Source organism: Chaetodon trifascialis, chromosome 13 (assembly GCF_039877785.1).
Source record: "Chaetodon trifascialis isolate fChaTrf1 chromosome 13, fChaTrf1.hap1, whole genome shotgun sequence".
In the NCBI taxonomy this organism is placed as follows: domain Eukaryota; kingdom Metazoa; phylum Chordata; class Actinopteri; order Chaetodontiformes; family Chaetodontidae; genus Chaetodon; species Chaetodon trifascialis.
This window is the reverse complement of record NC_092068.1, coordinates 12365339-12377573: the sequence shown is the minus strand read 5'-3', so window position 1 is coordinate 12377573 and position 12235 is coordinate 12365339. Positions and strand designations below refer to the sequence as shown.

The 12235-nt window shown below is 39.8% G+C and overlaps 1 protein-coding gene across 1 annotated transcript in view; it reads right to left on the bottom strand.

Moving 5' to 3' along the window:
• Positions 1-11194, bottom strand: part of wdr27 (WD repeat domain 27) — a 37971-nt gene extending 26777 nt beyond the window's left edge. The window contains exons 1-12 of the mRNA XM_070978022.1: positions 11057-11194; positions 10438-10579; positions 10060-10184; positions 9743-9856; positions 9541-9592; positions 9197-9267; positions 8996-9110; positions 8762-8864; positions 6928-7019; positions 5111-5175; positions 4773-4885; positions 3732-3805 (exon numbers count right to left, since the gene is read on the bottom strand). Coding sequence (XP_070834123.1) covers positions 3732-3805; positions 4773-4885; positions 5111-5175; positions 6928-7019; positions 8762-8864; positions 8996-9110; positions 9197-9267; positions 9541-9592; positions 9743-9856; positions 10060-10184; positions 10438-10579; positions 11057-11194 — 1204 coding nt within the window. The remainder of the gene's footprint in view (positions 1-3731; positions 3806-4772; positions 4886-5110; positions 5176-6927; positions 7020-8761; positions 8865-8995; positions 9111-9196; positions 9268-9540; positions 9593-9742; positions 9857-10059; positions 10185-10437; positions 10580-11056) is intronic.
• Positions 11195-12235: the final 1041 nt, after the last annotated feature.

The following is a 12235-nucleotide window of genomic DNA, read 5'->3' as shown; positions in this document are numbered from 1 at the left end:
GGAAGATGCAATATTACTGGGTGACCACTGTGAACATTAGTATTAAATGCATCAGCCACAAACTGGGAGATGGTTCATTCTGCTCCCTGTTCCCTGACAGTGCCTTCACTACATTACAATGAGCTCACTTTTTCCACAACCATTAAAATGTGTGAGGCTCTCCAAAAACTGTTCTCCTGTCAAATACAGGCACAGTAAGTAAAAGTCAGATAATCTCTGAGGCAACCTTGGACTTAGGTTGCATCAGAAAAAGTATGTAATGTACAGATTTGGTTTACAGCCTTGATTTCAATTCAACAAGAGTTTACCACCTTTGCAGCCATTAACCTGTAATAATGTAATGTCCCTAAGGACTTATCTGACAATGATTCATTCATGAATTTCGCTGACTACCAGAACTGCAAACCACAAGTCAACTGTGTGTTTGAGCTCTTAGGTAGCTCTTGAATTTCTTTCCATGCAGCAGTATAATTTATACAGCTTTTGTTTTTTCAGTGACACTGAACAGCACTGCAGTTTAGTGACAGAGTTATTGAACATGAACCTAAAAACAGACTGTTTGATGCTGTAAACACAGCCAATGCAGCCAATTGTGATGTACCAAGTGTTTGGCTGCTAGATACTACCAGTTGTCCTGCTTAGACTCTCGTAAGACTCAGAGTAGGCTTGCTCCCAGCACTATAATAAATTCAATGCAAGTGAAACGAACCAGTCAAAATCAAAAAGAAGCGCATCTGGATCTCTTTTCAATCCTTTCTTATCTGGGAGTGCTTTTCATCTTTGATCAGCAGTGCCAATGTTCACTTCAGTTTCGGCTTATAGGGTATTTTCCGGCAAAGTACACTTATCAACCTCTGAACAATCACTGATGCTCCACTTTTCCTTGGATTTTGAATTGAAATTTGAGTTTTCTCTTGGTACATGCTGTTTCTTCATCTGGCCCACAGGACATCACTGCTGACATTCTTCTTGCTGTTTTGCTTCTGTAAAAGCAATAGTGTTCTTTCCTTCCATAGAAACAGCTTTCGTAAAACTGATATTTCACTTTGGTCACGCTGGTATTGTATGGCATCAATCAACAAAGACGGCATAAAAAAGAGAACATAAATGTGTTATTGCTTCTTTATGTTTCAGAACACTTAGCACCTTCCTCCAATCCTCCATTGTGTTGTGTGTGTGAAGTGATGTACTGGAAGTATCTTCTGATATAGAACAGATTATACATGAGCTGGAAATGAAGCATTTTAGGCCAGAAATTGAATTACCTGGCGGCACAATCACTTGGCATTACTCAGCAGCCCTATTGACCCCCTGCTGATATATAATGGTCATTTAGTTTTATAGGGCAGTAAAAACCTCATAATTTACGCTGACTTGAGACTAGATGCTATTTGAAGCAAAGTGAGAGTTTCAGACAAATTTCCAAGTGGAGTCATCTGCGTGAAATCACAGCGGTGCTCATTTTACAGCTTACATCTCATGAGATCAGGCTTAGCCTAATCTGTCTTAACCATTACAGTAAAAGGGTTTCATGATATTGAAATTCCCCAGTCTAGCTCAAAACATTGACGTTAGCTTCTCATGCAACACCTTAAGAGCAAAAAAATGATTATTGTAACAATAAGATTTGGCCTGCAGTCACAGAGGTCATGAGGTCTGCTGTGTTTGCGTCTGCACCTGTGGGCTAAAAACTGGAAGTGGCTGAATTTAAGAAGTGACAGTGATTCCTTTTACAGTTTGGTTTGCCTGTATTTGAAGAGACGAGGCTCAGGTGAGCCCCAGAGTTTATTCTAAAGTAAACCACTAACTCTTGTTCACAGTCGGAGAAAAGGAGGCGGCAGAACTCAGACCTCCCTCTGAGTTCGCTGCTGAATGTGGGCCAAGAAAAAGACTAAATAACTCAAGCTTCTGAAAGTGTACAAACCATAGCAGGTATATATGTCTTTAAGATATTATTTTGAATGTAACCAGACTCTCTGGTATGAATTATTGCCTTACTGACCTGTGAAAAGTGGGGCACACAGTACGAGAAAGGAGCGAGAGCGCAAGCAAAAAAGGTATCAGAGGCACAGTAAATGAATACTGGCAGGAATGGCGAATATGGAGCCAAACTAAGGGTCTGACAGCAATAGAAATCATGCTGCACCTAAAGAATGTGTGGAACATGTGTATAGCACACTGCAGGGAAATGTACAGAGGGCAAATAACGTACTACTACATGCAGCTCTGCAAATAAAACACTAAGCACAAACTGAAACTTTAATAGAGAGCTCAATGTGAACATATTCACGAAACAATAAGGTACTCTGTACTGTAGTTACTGTAAAGCAGTGACTAATGGAATAATAGTTAGAAGCATGAAACACTGTCCTCTTTCATTCAAACAGTTGCCTGTTTTTCCCATCTCCCTCCATCCAAAACTAGCAAAGGAGCTCTTGAAAAGAAGACTGATATTGATGCTTCATGCTCCATGTCACGTCAAAGTAGGCTGGTGTGTTGCAGCACTCGATATCGTAGATGAGCACCAAGCATTTTCCCATAAATTGTTGCTCCTTTTGAAATCGTTTCATGTTTCAAGTGAGGAAACTTTTTGCTGTCATTACTAACTTGATCACTTTAAACTCATTCGCAGTGAGTTCTGAACATGCAATCAAGGCCATTCAATGCTAAATGCTGCTTTAGTGGTCCCCTGATATCCAAACCATAAAACAACTTAATCCAGGCAACTACACTTCAGATCAGTGACATCATTCCAAAAAGCAATGCCATCTGATTATCATTGTCTCATAAAGCAAGGTCCTGGTTCACTTCACGATTCTGTTACAAGGCAGTGAGACATGACAACAGATATCTAATCTGCACTCATAGTTCCTTTGAAAAAGCTGTCAGACTTCTGCCAGACTTACAATTTTCCTTTCCAGAAGTCTCAGAGGTTTATGGTGCAATTTGTATACAATTCTGCAGATATCCTTAAGAATAGAGAGCTGCACAGGGAGCAGCATGGTGGGTTTCACTAGTCTGTAAATGTTTGTGGTTTTCGGTCTGACACTGCAGTCACGCAGCACCACTAGACTCCCCTGAAGATCTCCCACAGTCTGGCACTGGCAGCGCCCTTCAATCCAGCTGTGGGGAGTCCGGCTAATACTGCCTTTCTCAGCGCTAATCTCTCTAAGAGCAACATGTAAACCACGGTATACTGCACTGTAGGTCTCCAGCAGAATAGTTTCAAGCTGCCAAATCCCAATGATATGCTGAAGAAACACAAATAGGCACAATTTACCTCAGAATCCACGACTGCAATAGCAACCATACTACAAGCTGGGCTAATTAGTCAGAATTTATCAATGTAAATATGTTGTACTCTTGCTGTTGCATAATTTGAAGTTCCTGTCTATGTGGTAAATGACAACTGAAGGCAGTCTAATTATGAACATGAACAATGCAAATGATGGAATCTCCTGCAGCCTCTATATTTACAGATAACGAGGAGATGCTCAGTAGCTCTTGTAATAGCCCAACAGACATTGTATAAACCCACACTAAATACAATTTAAGAGAATCCTCTGTGTCCAAGCAAAACAACCAACAGGCCAGACACTGAGCGAACTATAAAATGGGTCATACTTGTAAAACCCAGAGTCATCAAACAGCAGTAGCTCCCTTTTTTATTTTATGTGCATGAGCATAAGTGAGAGGTGAGTGAGTGTTCAGACGATGACAGGGATGCTGACCTTTCTTTTTAGGATGCCTGGGCTCCTTCTTCTTAAAGTCAGCATTCAGAGGAGATTCAGGCAGTGGAGGAGAACTGAAAACAAGGGAGGGGTGAAATTGGGGGAGGAGGGGGTTACTGGAAATTAAGGAGCACAGCATTTTCCACTGTTGTGGATTATTAGTCCTTCTAATTCTCAGTACCATGATATTGTTGACTCATGAAAAACCAGATGGCAAGAATGGTCATAATAGGCCAAGTTAATATGGAAATGTCAGAGTCAGAAGGAGTAACAGGCAGGAGGCCAACTGAAAAACAGAGCCCACTGCTGTGTCCCACTGCTGATGAGGTCAGGTGACCAGTGTCTGAGAGAAAGCACATGTCTACAGATGGAGTATTTTTGCTAATTTTAACAAGCTGACATGATTATGCTTTGGCTCATAAACCGCAAATTTGTTAAAGTAGAAAAACGTAAAACACATATTATTATTTTCAATTATCACTATTTATTGGTGCTGCTGGATTTTGCTAAATAATAATTTACAGAGGTACAGGTAATACCTTTCATTCCCTCCCAGGAGGACAATTCTAAATTTCTGGCATTTCTAAAGCGACTTTATTGTGAAAGTAATAACTATGATTTTCTGGATTAAGGAGCACATCCAGTGCGGGGAGCTTTATTGAAACTCATGCGGATTTAAAAGCTTAGACATATAAAAAATGTTCACAGAGTTTAGTCATTCACTGGGCAGAGGAGATCCAGGCTGGACCCAAATGATGACGTGAGCTACAGAAAAACAATTCCCTCTTGTGTCCTTGTGTTTCATGATATAGGATGTACCATTGTGACTGAATAAACAAATAGAATAACATAATATTTACAATGCAAGCAGGTGAGATATGTACTGTTGTATTTCAGGTTGTCCTTTAACAAGAAAACCTGTGTATACAAGACGAGGCCGAACTGTGAGAAAGAGACTTTTAGAAATCGAAAAGGACCATTTGTCCTCTCGGAGGTCAACATGTAACATCAACAAATATGTGCCTTTAACTCCAGGTTTACCTTGGGAAAACTGAAAGGCCTTCACCACAAGCCCAAATCTGCCCGAGGTCACAAAGATGTAACTCCAACAAGACCACGCGTGGAGTAAACAGAGCACTCACAAACAACACCATCTGTGTGAGACAGAATTCCAGAATTAATTCATATCAAACAACTGCGTGAGTCCACAAATGTTTTAAAAAGAGAAATTAAAAAATGACTTTTATGAATAAAGTTCAGGGAAATAGAGACGACAATAAGTCAAGGTGCTGTGCTTTTACGCAACATTACAATACATAATTGCTTCTCTGTAGGAACAGAAAAATACCACTTTCCCTCAGGTTCATCAAGACACTCACAGAGTTACCCCACGCTGGAGAGATTGACCATGACCCAGCCATTGTGATGCTCAAGTTGGGGTAATCTGGAAAAACGAACATCAGTTATGTGTTTGGATTAGTTCTGTCAATCGATTAAAGTATTTAATTGCGATTGATCTCATGAATGTCATAGTTAACTCACGATTAATCGCAAATTAATCACACATTTTTATCTATTCTAAATGTCCCTTGAATTATCATTTTAATACTGTTATCAACATGGAAAAGTGGATAGGCTTGCTTTGTGTGAATGTTTTTTTATTGAAAACAACAACGTGTAGTGTTATATTTCACACTAACATTCTCATTTTGAGCAGTCATTCACATTTGAATGAATCAAATCTCACACAATTTAACACTGTCAATAAACAGATGACAAAAAAAAATAAATACTTGGTTACAAAAAAGCCCCTTCAACAGCCCTTTCTCAGCGATCAAAACAGGATGATCCAAAATAAAATTACAAAGTGCACATTATTGCTATTATCGATAAACTAGGACTCAGGCTATAGTGCAGTTAAACCATGGCTTAAACTTTCCTTTCTTAAGTTTCCTTTGAACATAATAGCATCTATATGCCTCTGCTGTCGAAAGCCATCCATTGTCGCCTGGTTTTGACAAGGAGGCGGCGGAGAATTCGCATTCGCCGTGTGTTTAGCCATCAAGTGGTATTTCAGACTGGATGTGCTACAGTGATAATTCAGTTCACACCGACAATACACACAAATAACTTTGGTCTTGTCAGTCGACCCATCTGGCAACTTTTTGAAACTAAACTTTCCATTCAGAATCTTGTTCGCATCCATTTGACATCCACACAAACCGGTAGCCTACTCTTTGAGAGCTGGCGAGCAGGCAAGACCAAACACGTGCGTGGGATGTGCCTATTGTTTTGTTTCCGGTTTATGACCGGATCCTGTAGTTTTTGTTACGTTACTAGCAGTGGCCACAGCTTATAAAAAACTACAAGTTCACTAGGTCAAAAAGAGCGTTAATCTTGCTATAAAAAAATGACGCCGTTAAAATTGATTTGCGTTAACGCATTAATAACGCAACATTTTTGACAGCACTTGTTTGGATGCATCCGGTTTCCAGTTAATATGCATCAGATGCCATACATTACGCAAAGAAGTTGACTTGAAAATTAATTTGGAAAATCAATGCAAGCAAACAGAAGCTATTGTTCTAAACATGTCATTAGAAGATATAATCTATATACCTTTGTAGAGTTTAAAGTGTTGAGTATTTGCTGAAGGTGCCAGGTGTTAACTCCACACAAAATGGTTCTTTCGGTAGCTCAACATGTGTTTAACTCAAGAGAAATCACGGGTTTTACAGGAGGGAAACATCTGCATTACTGACCTAAAAGATTTTGAGATATTTCCTGCTACCAAACTGAGAAAGCAGGATTTGTTCTTTTCTGGAACTGCAAGTCCATAACTCGTCCATAAGTCCATAACTAGCATCTCAGAAAGGTTTTGCATGAGAAATGACAAGCCCTTGGTTCACTTTAAAAGTAAGTATTTGACCAGTTAATAAGTATAAGTACTGACAGAACTGGCCAATTCAGATTTTTATGGTCAGTGAGATGTCTCACTCATGCTACTAAGAAAACTGAAAGATTTTGTTGAGGATGCTGTGGTGCCTTTTGCAAGAGGGATATTCTCCTGAAAGAAACTTTACTATGCCAAGACTATGTCAAAGCAAAAAGGATATGGAAAGAAGAAGGACGCAGCAAATTCCCTTTGGAGCTTGAAATCAATCATCACTGGTTGTGCAAGAATGCTTTAACATACCTTTGAAATATAGTACTGTTAGGAGTTCTGAGGCAGCCAGATCCACCACATACAGGCCATCAGAGCTTCCAATACATAACCAGCTGCTGTCCCTGCAGGGGCCCATACAGAAATGTATGGAAAAACAGTGTTAGAGGATTTCCCTGAAAAGCATTTTTTCAGATCATTTGAGGAAAGATGGTGTAACCACATACTAAAGGAAAACATACTGATGTGATGGAGTGGTGAGGCCTGCACACCATAGGACTATAGGTTTTCATTCAGGTTTCCTTTGACTTCATGTAGTCTAAACTATGTACACACAGCAAGATGGAAACTACTGCCACACAGGGCAGAGAGAAGAAGCTGTTGAGTCGGAGGGTTCCTTTTCTTCCACTTCCTGCTACATGCTGAGGTTCTGTTACTGTTAGACAAGCTTTACATTTTAGTACATCATTATTTTCCTGCTGGGCATGTGCTTCTGTGCATATTAAAGCGCTTCCGTGTGGAATTTTTGTGCGATTACTGCATCGTTCAAACTCTTCTGAAGATATATGTTCATGCTTGAAGAAAAATGAGCAGCGTTCATTGCTGCATGCCACAGTATCTTTTCTGATTCTACCACAGGGAGGTGCCAATGTCTAGATTTTAGATTTATACATAACATTAGCAATGGACCTGTTAGTATTTTAGACAGTGGTGCTACAAATATTTATATGACAACAACCCACACAAATGTAGATATTGAAAATGCCTTGCTAGGTTTTGTTTGTTTGATTGTGCAAAAAACAATGACTGATTTGAAGCATCAGGACCCATCAAATGGAAGCCTGTAAAGCAGTGTTTGCACACAGACATCATGCAGATGATGAACTTTGAAATGATGTCGCTCTGACATCATGTGCTTTGCTTAGAGCAATGAGGAATCAACGTCCATTTCATTCCAGTGGTCCACAAAATACACAGTTATGTCTGTGATTTTTAAGTACCTGCTTCCTGTCATAACATCAAATGTTTTAACAGCCTGAAACAGTTTATGTTACGAGCCTGCAAAGTTTCCTGTGATGTGTGAAGATTGATGTGACTGTGTGGACATGTGCAGGAAGTCAATAAAGATGCAGCGTTTTTTTCCATGCCTTTGTCACAGTACGACATCTATCTAGTGTTAATGACAGAAACGTGCAGCTATTTGTTGTTTCTTTCAAGACAACTATGTTTGAACAGCTTTTGTAATGTTTTCCCAGACGTACAATTTTCACCTTGTGGAAATAACAACACAATGGAGCCTTTTAGAATGGTCACAGTGCTGATAGTATCATGCCATGCTTCACCATTAACATTCCTTATGATAAATGTAGTAAAACAATTCTTCCTCATGGTGATGTCACATTATAAGGTCCATTAATCTACTATGAGCACTTGAGAGTGAGAGTAGTCAAGTCCACCTCGGGCCTTGTAATTTCCTGTGACTAACAAATGCAGTAAACAGTTCTTAAACACAGTAAGATCCACCCCTCTATCTATCTGTCTGTCCATCCATCTTGTAACTGCTTATGTAGGCCTGCAAATTCAAAGGAAATGCACCTAGAAGTCAGATAAGATTGAAGGAATGTGGCCTTCACTATCAGATTATCACTTAGGCCAAACATGGCCTGTCTGGTGTGCCATTAAGCTAGCGCTGAGTCAGGAGTCTCAAATATTAACCAGGCCCAGAAACACCTCCCTCATTAGCAACGCAAGAACCTGCAACCCAATAATAAGTGAGTTACTGTGTTGACCTAATGATGTCAGACATCCTGTACCTTCTATAAACATATCACACTGTTTATGAATGCTGTGGAGCTTATTCACTTACCTTTTATGGTCACTACTGGTGTCAGCCTTTGAGCAACATAGAGCCATCTTGAGGACAGGTTTTGAAGTCTCCACTTTATCTACAGCTGATTTTTCTGTGACACCTGACACAAAAGTAATCTAATCAGTTTTCTCTGTTGATAAAGAGGGTTAGGATTTATGAATAGGCATTTGATCAAAGTCATATCCACAAAGCCTGTACTGCATGTCATCTGTTACTGATCAGTAATGTCACCTGCTTGATGACTCACAGTCCCTCGGTGCATGTCATGTCTTTTTTCCATCTTGTGAAGGTCCATTTTGGTCACCAGGTGACACTTGTGGTCCGCAGGGAGAGAAAAGCACCACACCTAAAGCAGACACAAGCGTGTTATAAGCGTGTTATCAATTTCAGGCCTTGATAGTGATTGCAAGGCTGTGTGCCTCAGTCACTAACCTGTCCATCAGTTGAACCGGTGATAAGGTGCCTGTTCTCCTCCAGGAAGAACACACTGAGCAGCGGAGAGGCTGAAGAATTGAATTTGCTTTAGGCAGGTTGGCTTAAATCCAAGTCCTGACACCTACATTTGGATAGTTGTTTCTAATTTATATACTAACTGTTTCTGACTGCAAATACATCCCACTAATACTTGTGATTTTACCACCTCTGCTGTACAAATTTAATGGGAGGATTCCAGCCTTTGTGTGTCATGTTAAAATGAATGAGTCTTATCGTGGAAAGGCAAACTTTCTTCAATAAGAAAAATAATATACCAATAATAATAAAGAGAAGTATCATACCTGACAGCACAAATGATTGGTAGCAAACAGCTTCAATTTTTAAATCCCACACCTGGAAAGAGATAGGGCAAAATACTTCATAGTAATTACATTGTGTGTAATATTTGGTATTTGCTGTGTACACAAATATACATCATTGCCACTAAATCGAAAGTGTGACATTAATCTTCAAATCTGTCGTTTCTGAATCTTGAGTCAGCACCTTAAAGGTGCGGTCCTCTGATGTGGTAACAAGAATGTCTTGATTCCAGGGACAGAACTCTGCGGATGTTAAAGGTCCGAGGTGGCCGGTCAAGGTAGAGATCACTTCATGTCTCTGATGTGGAAAACAACAATGAAACAATGACCTTTGATGGATACAAAACCATCAGGAAGAAACACATTTTTTGACAGAGGTGTGTTGTGATGTACATCCGATAAATCAGAGCCAAGTACAACAAGCCTCAATTTGTAATCCATATAAGGAATAGAAAGTTACAAATCAAGCCGAACCAATAGCATTCATTTAGTCATTTGTACCTTTGAGCTGAGAACATATACAGCCGCTCCCGAGCATGCAGCCACTCGTTTATCAGAGAAACAGAATGAAAGATGGACGACTTCACCCAGCAAAGTCCCGATGACTGTTCCAACTGCAATTTTACCTGCAAACAAACCGGTCAGTCTGTTTGTATTCAAAGCAAAAGAAGTTCATGAGCATAGTAGACATGAGTGACCTATTCAGTATCATATTCAGAGTGCAACATATGAAATGCATGCAAACGTATCCTCTACAGTTTAATGTGAATAAAATAAACAAAACTGCACTAAATTTACGTTGCACAAACCAAGCCAAACTCTGATCACGGGAGTAAATGCGCCACACACGCATGAGCACACACAGAACTATTTCCTTACCCTCCTGTGTTCTCCTCTGGCACTGATCAATATCCCAGACGATGACATAATCAGCAGAGGCAGAGCAGAGGAGAACAGGTCTGCTTCCTCTTCCAAAAGTCATGGCGGTGACCTCACCATGGTGGCCAGTTAGCAGCAGGGGCTGCGGACAAACGTTTAGTAAAATACAGAATACATTGTAACAAATGAATTCTGTCTGTGTGTGATCATATAAAATATGGACAAACTAAGTTTGAGACAATACAGAATTTTGATCAGTATTAAACTTCACCATTGCAATTGATAGATTTCTTTCCCCACCTTAAAAAAATCAATATAAATATTACATTGTGAGATGTTACTTTGTCTTAACGCTGCAAGATTGTGGCCCATGTTTAAATGACGCATGCAGAATAGTGAGCCTGTACAAAACAAAAAGGCTATAGCTAATGTGAAAAGTGTAAAAAATGCACGTCCAGATACAGAATACACATGAGGAGTAATACTTAGATTACACAGAACTCTTACGCAGTTATGAGTCACTGTGGTTCGCATGCGTAGCTAACAGGCTAACTGATGACATTCTTAATACCTGGAAGATGTTTCCTTGCACACAACTAACAAAACGTTGTTAACGAACCTTTAGCTCTGTGTCCATATTACTGTAAATCTGCATTTCCTTGCCATGTAGTGGTAGACCACAATAAGAGTGACAGCATGCGAGTTGCCGGTGTGACAGCAGTCCGTCACAATCCAAACTGAGCTTTTCATTCATCATCTTTGCTCCTGTCAGGCCGGACCGCTTTTGTGGTTTGTTGCCGCGAGCGAATATAATGCTAATTAGGTTAATTCGTTCCTGTTAAACGTGACTGAAGAGTTATTCTATAAAAGGTGTTTCACTAAGTTTAGTTATGCTGGGCTAACGTTAGGAAGAGGAAAAACTTTCTTCGACGTAGAGGTTTCAAGTGGACAAACGTAGCAGGTTGCTAGGACACCGACACTACACCAATTTCCGTTACAACAGCTTGTTTGCGGAAAAGCGACGTTTCACACGTGAGTGAAAAAACTAACCCCGGCCAGGTAAATAAATGCGCTGCCCCTCAAATCCGTTCTTTCAAAAAACTAGGCATCACAAAATATCTGAACACCACACTTCTCTAAACGTACGTTGTACATGTATCCGTTTTTAGCGGATGCAACATATTAGTTGCCCGCAGTGGTACTTGAAAGTACGGGCAGAGTGGGACTTCTCTCTGGCTTCTTGTACATCTGCGTTTAGCCACAAGATGGCGGTCATTGTTCATCTGTAACAGCATTTGTATTGCTGGTCATGGACATGTCACTATCTCTTAGTCTACAGTAATTCAGAACAACATTAATCTTCACAATAATAATAACAATGTGTGATAATGCTATTAGAGACCATGGGAAGTTTAGTCTAATCATTCTTCTTATTATTAAACCATGATAAAAAAAAAAGTTTTCAGAAACATTTAGTTTAATATTAATTTATTGACCTTTTTGATGCGTGTGTAGCCTCAGCATGTATATTTTGTGATTACTTTGGCAGTTTGTTAACAACAATTTATTTGCCAGACCATGTAGGGTAAAATACTTTAACAAAGTAATAAATATGTCTTAAGTTTCTGGCCTAAACGAACAGCAAATTAACTCAAATAGAAAAGACATCCGAGGACAAGAGCTTTTAAGTGGATTTCAAATGATCCTGTTCGTGTGGCTGAAGGATAAACAGTTATAAAAAGCATGAATGGAGAGGGGGGTGCTGGGAAGTGTAGTTCTCCCCGTAGCTAGCGGATAT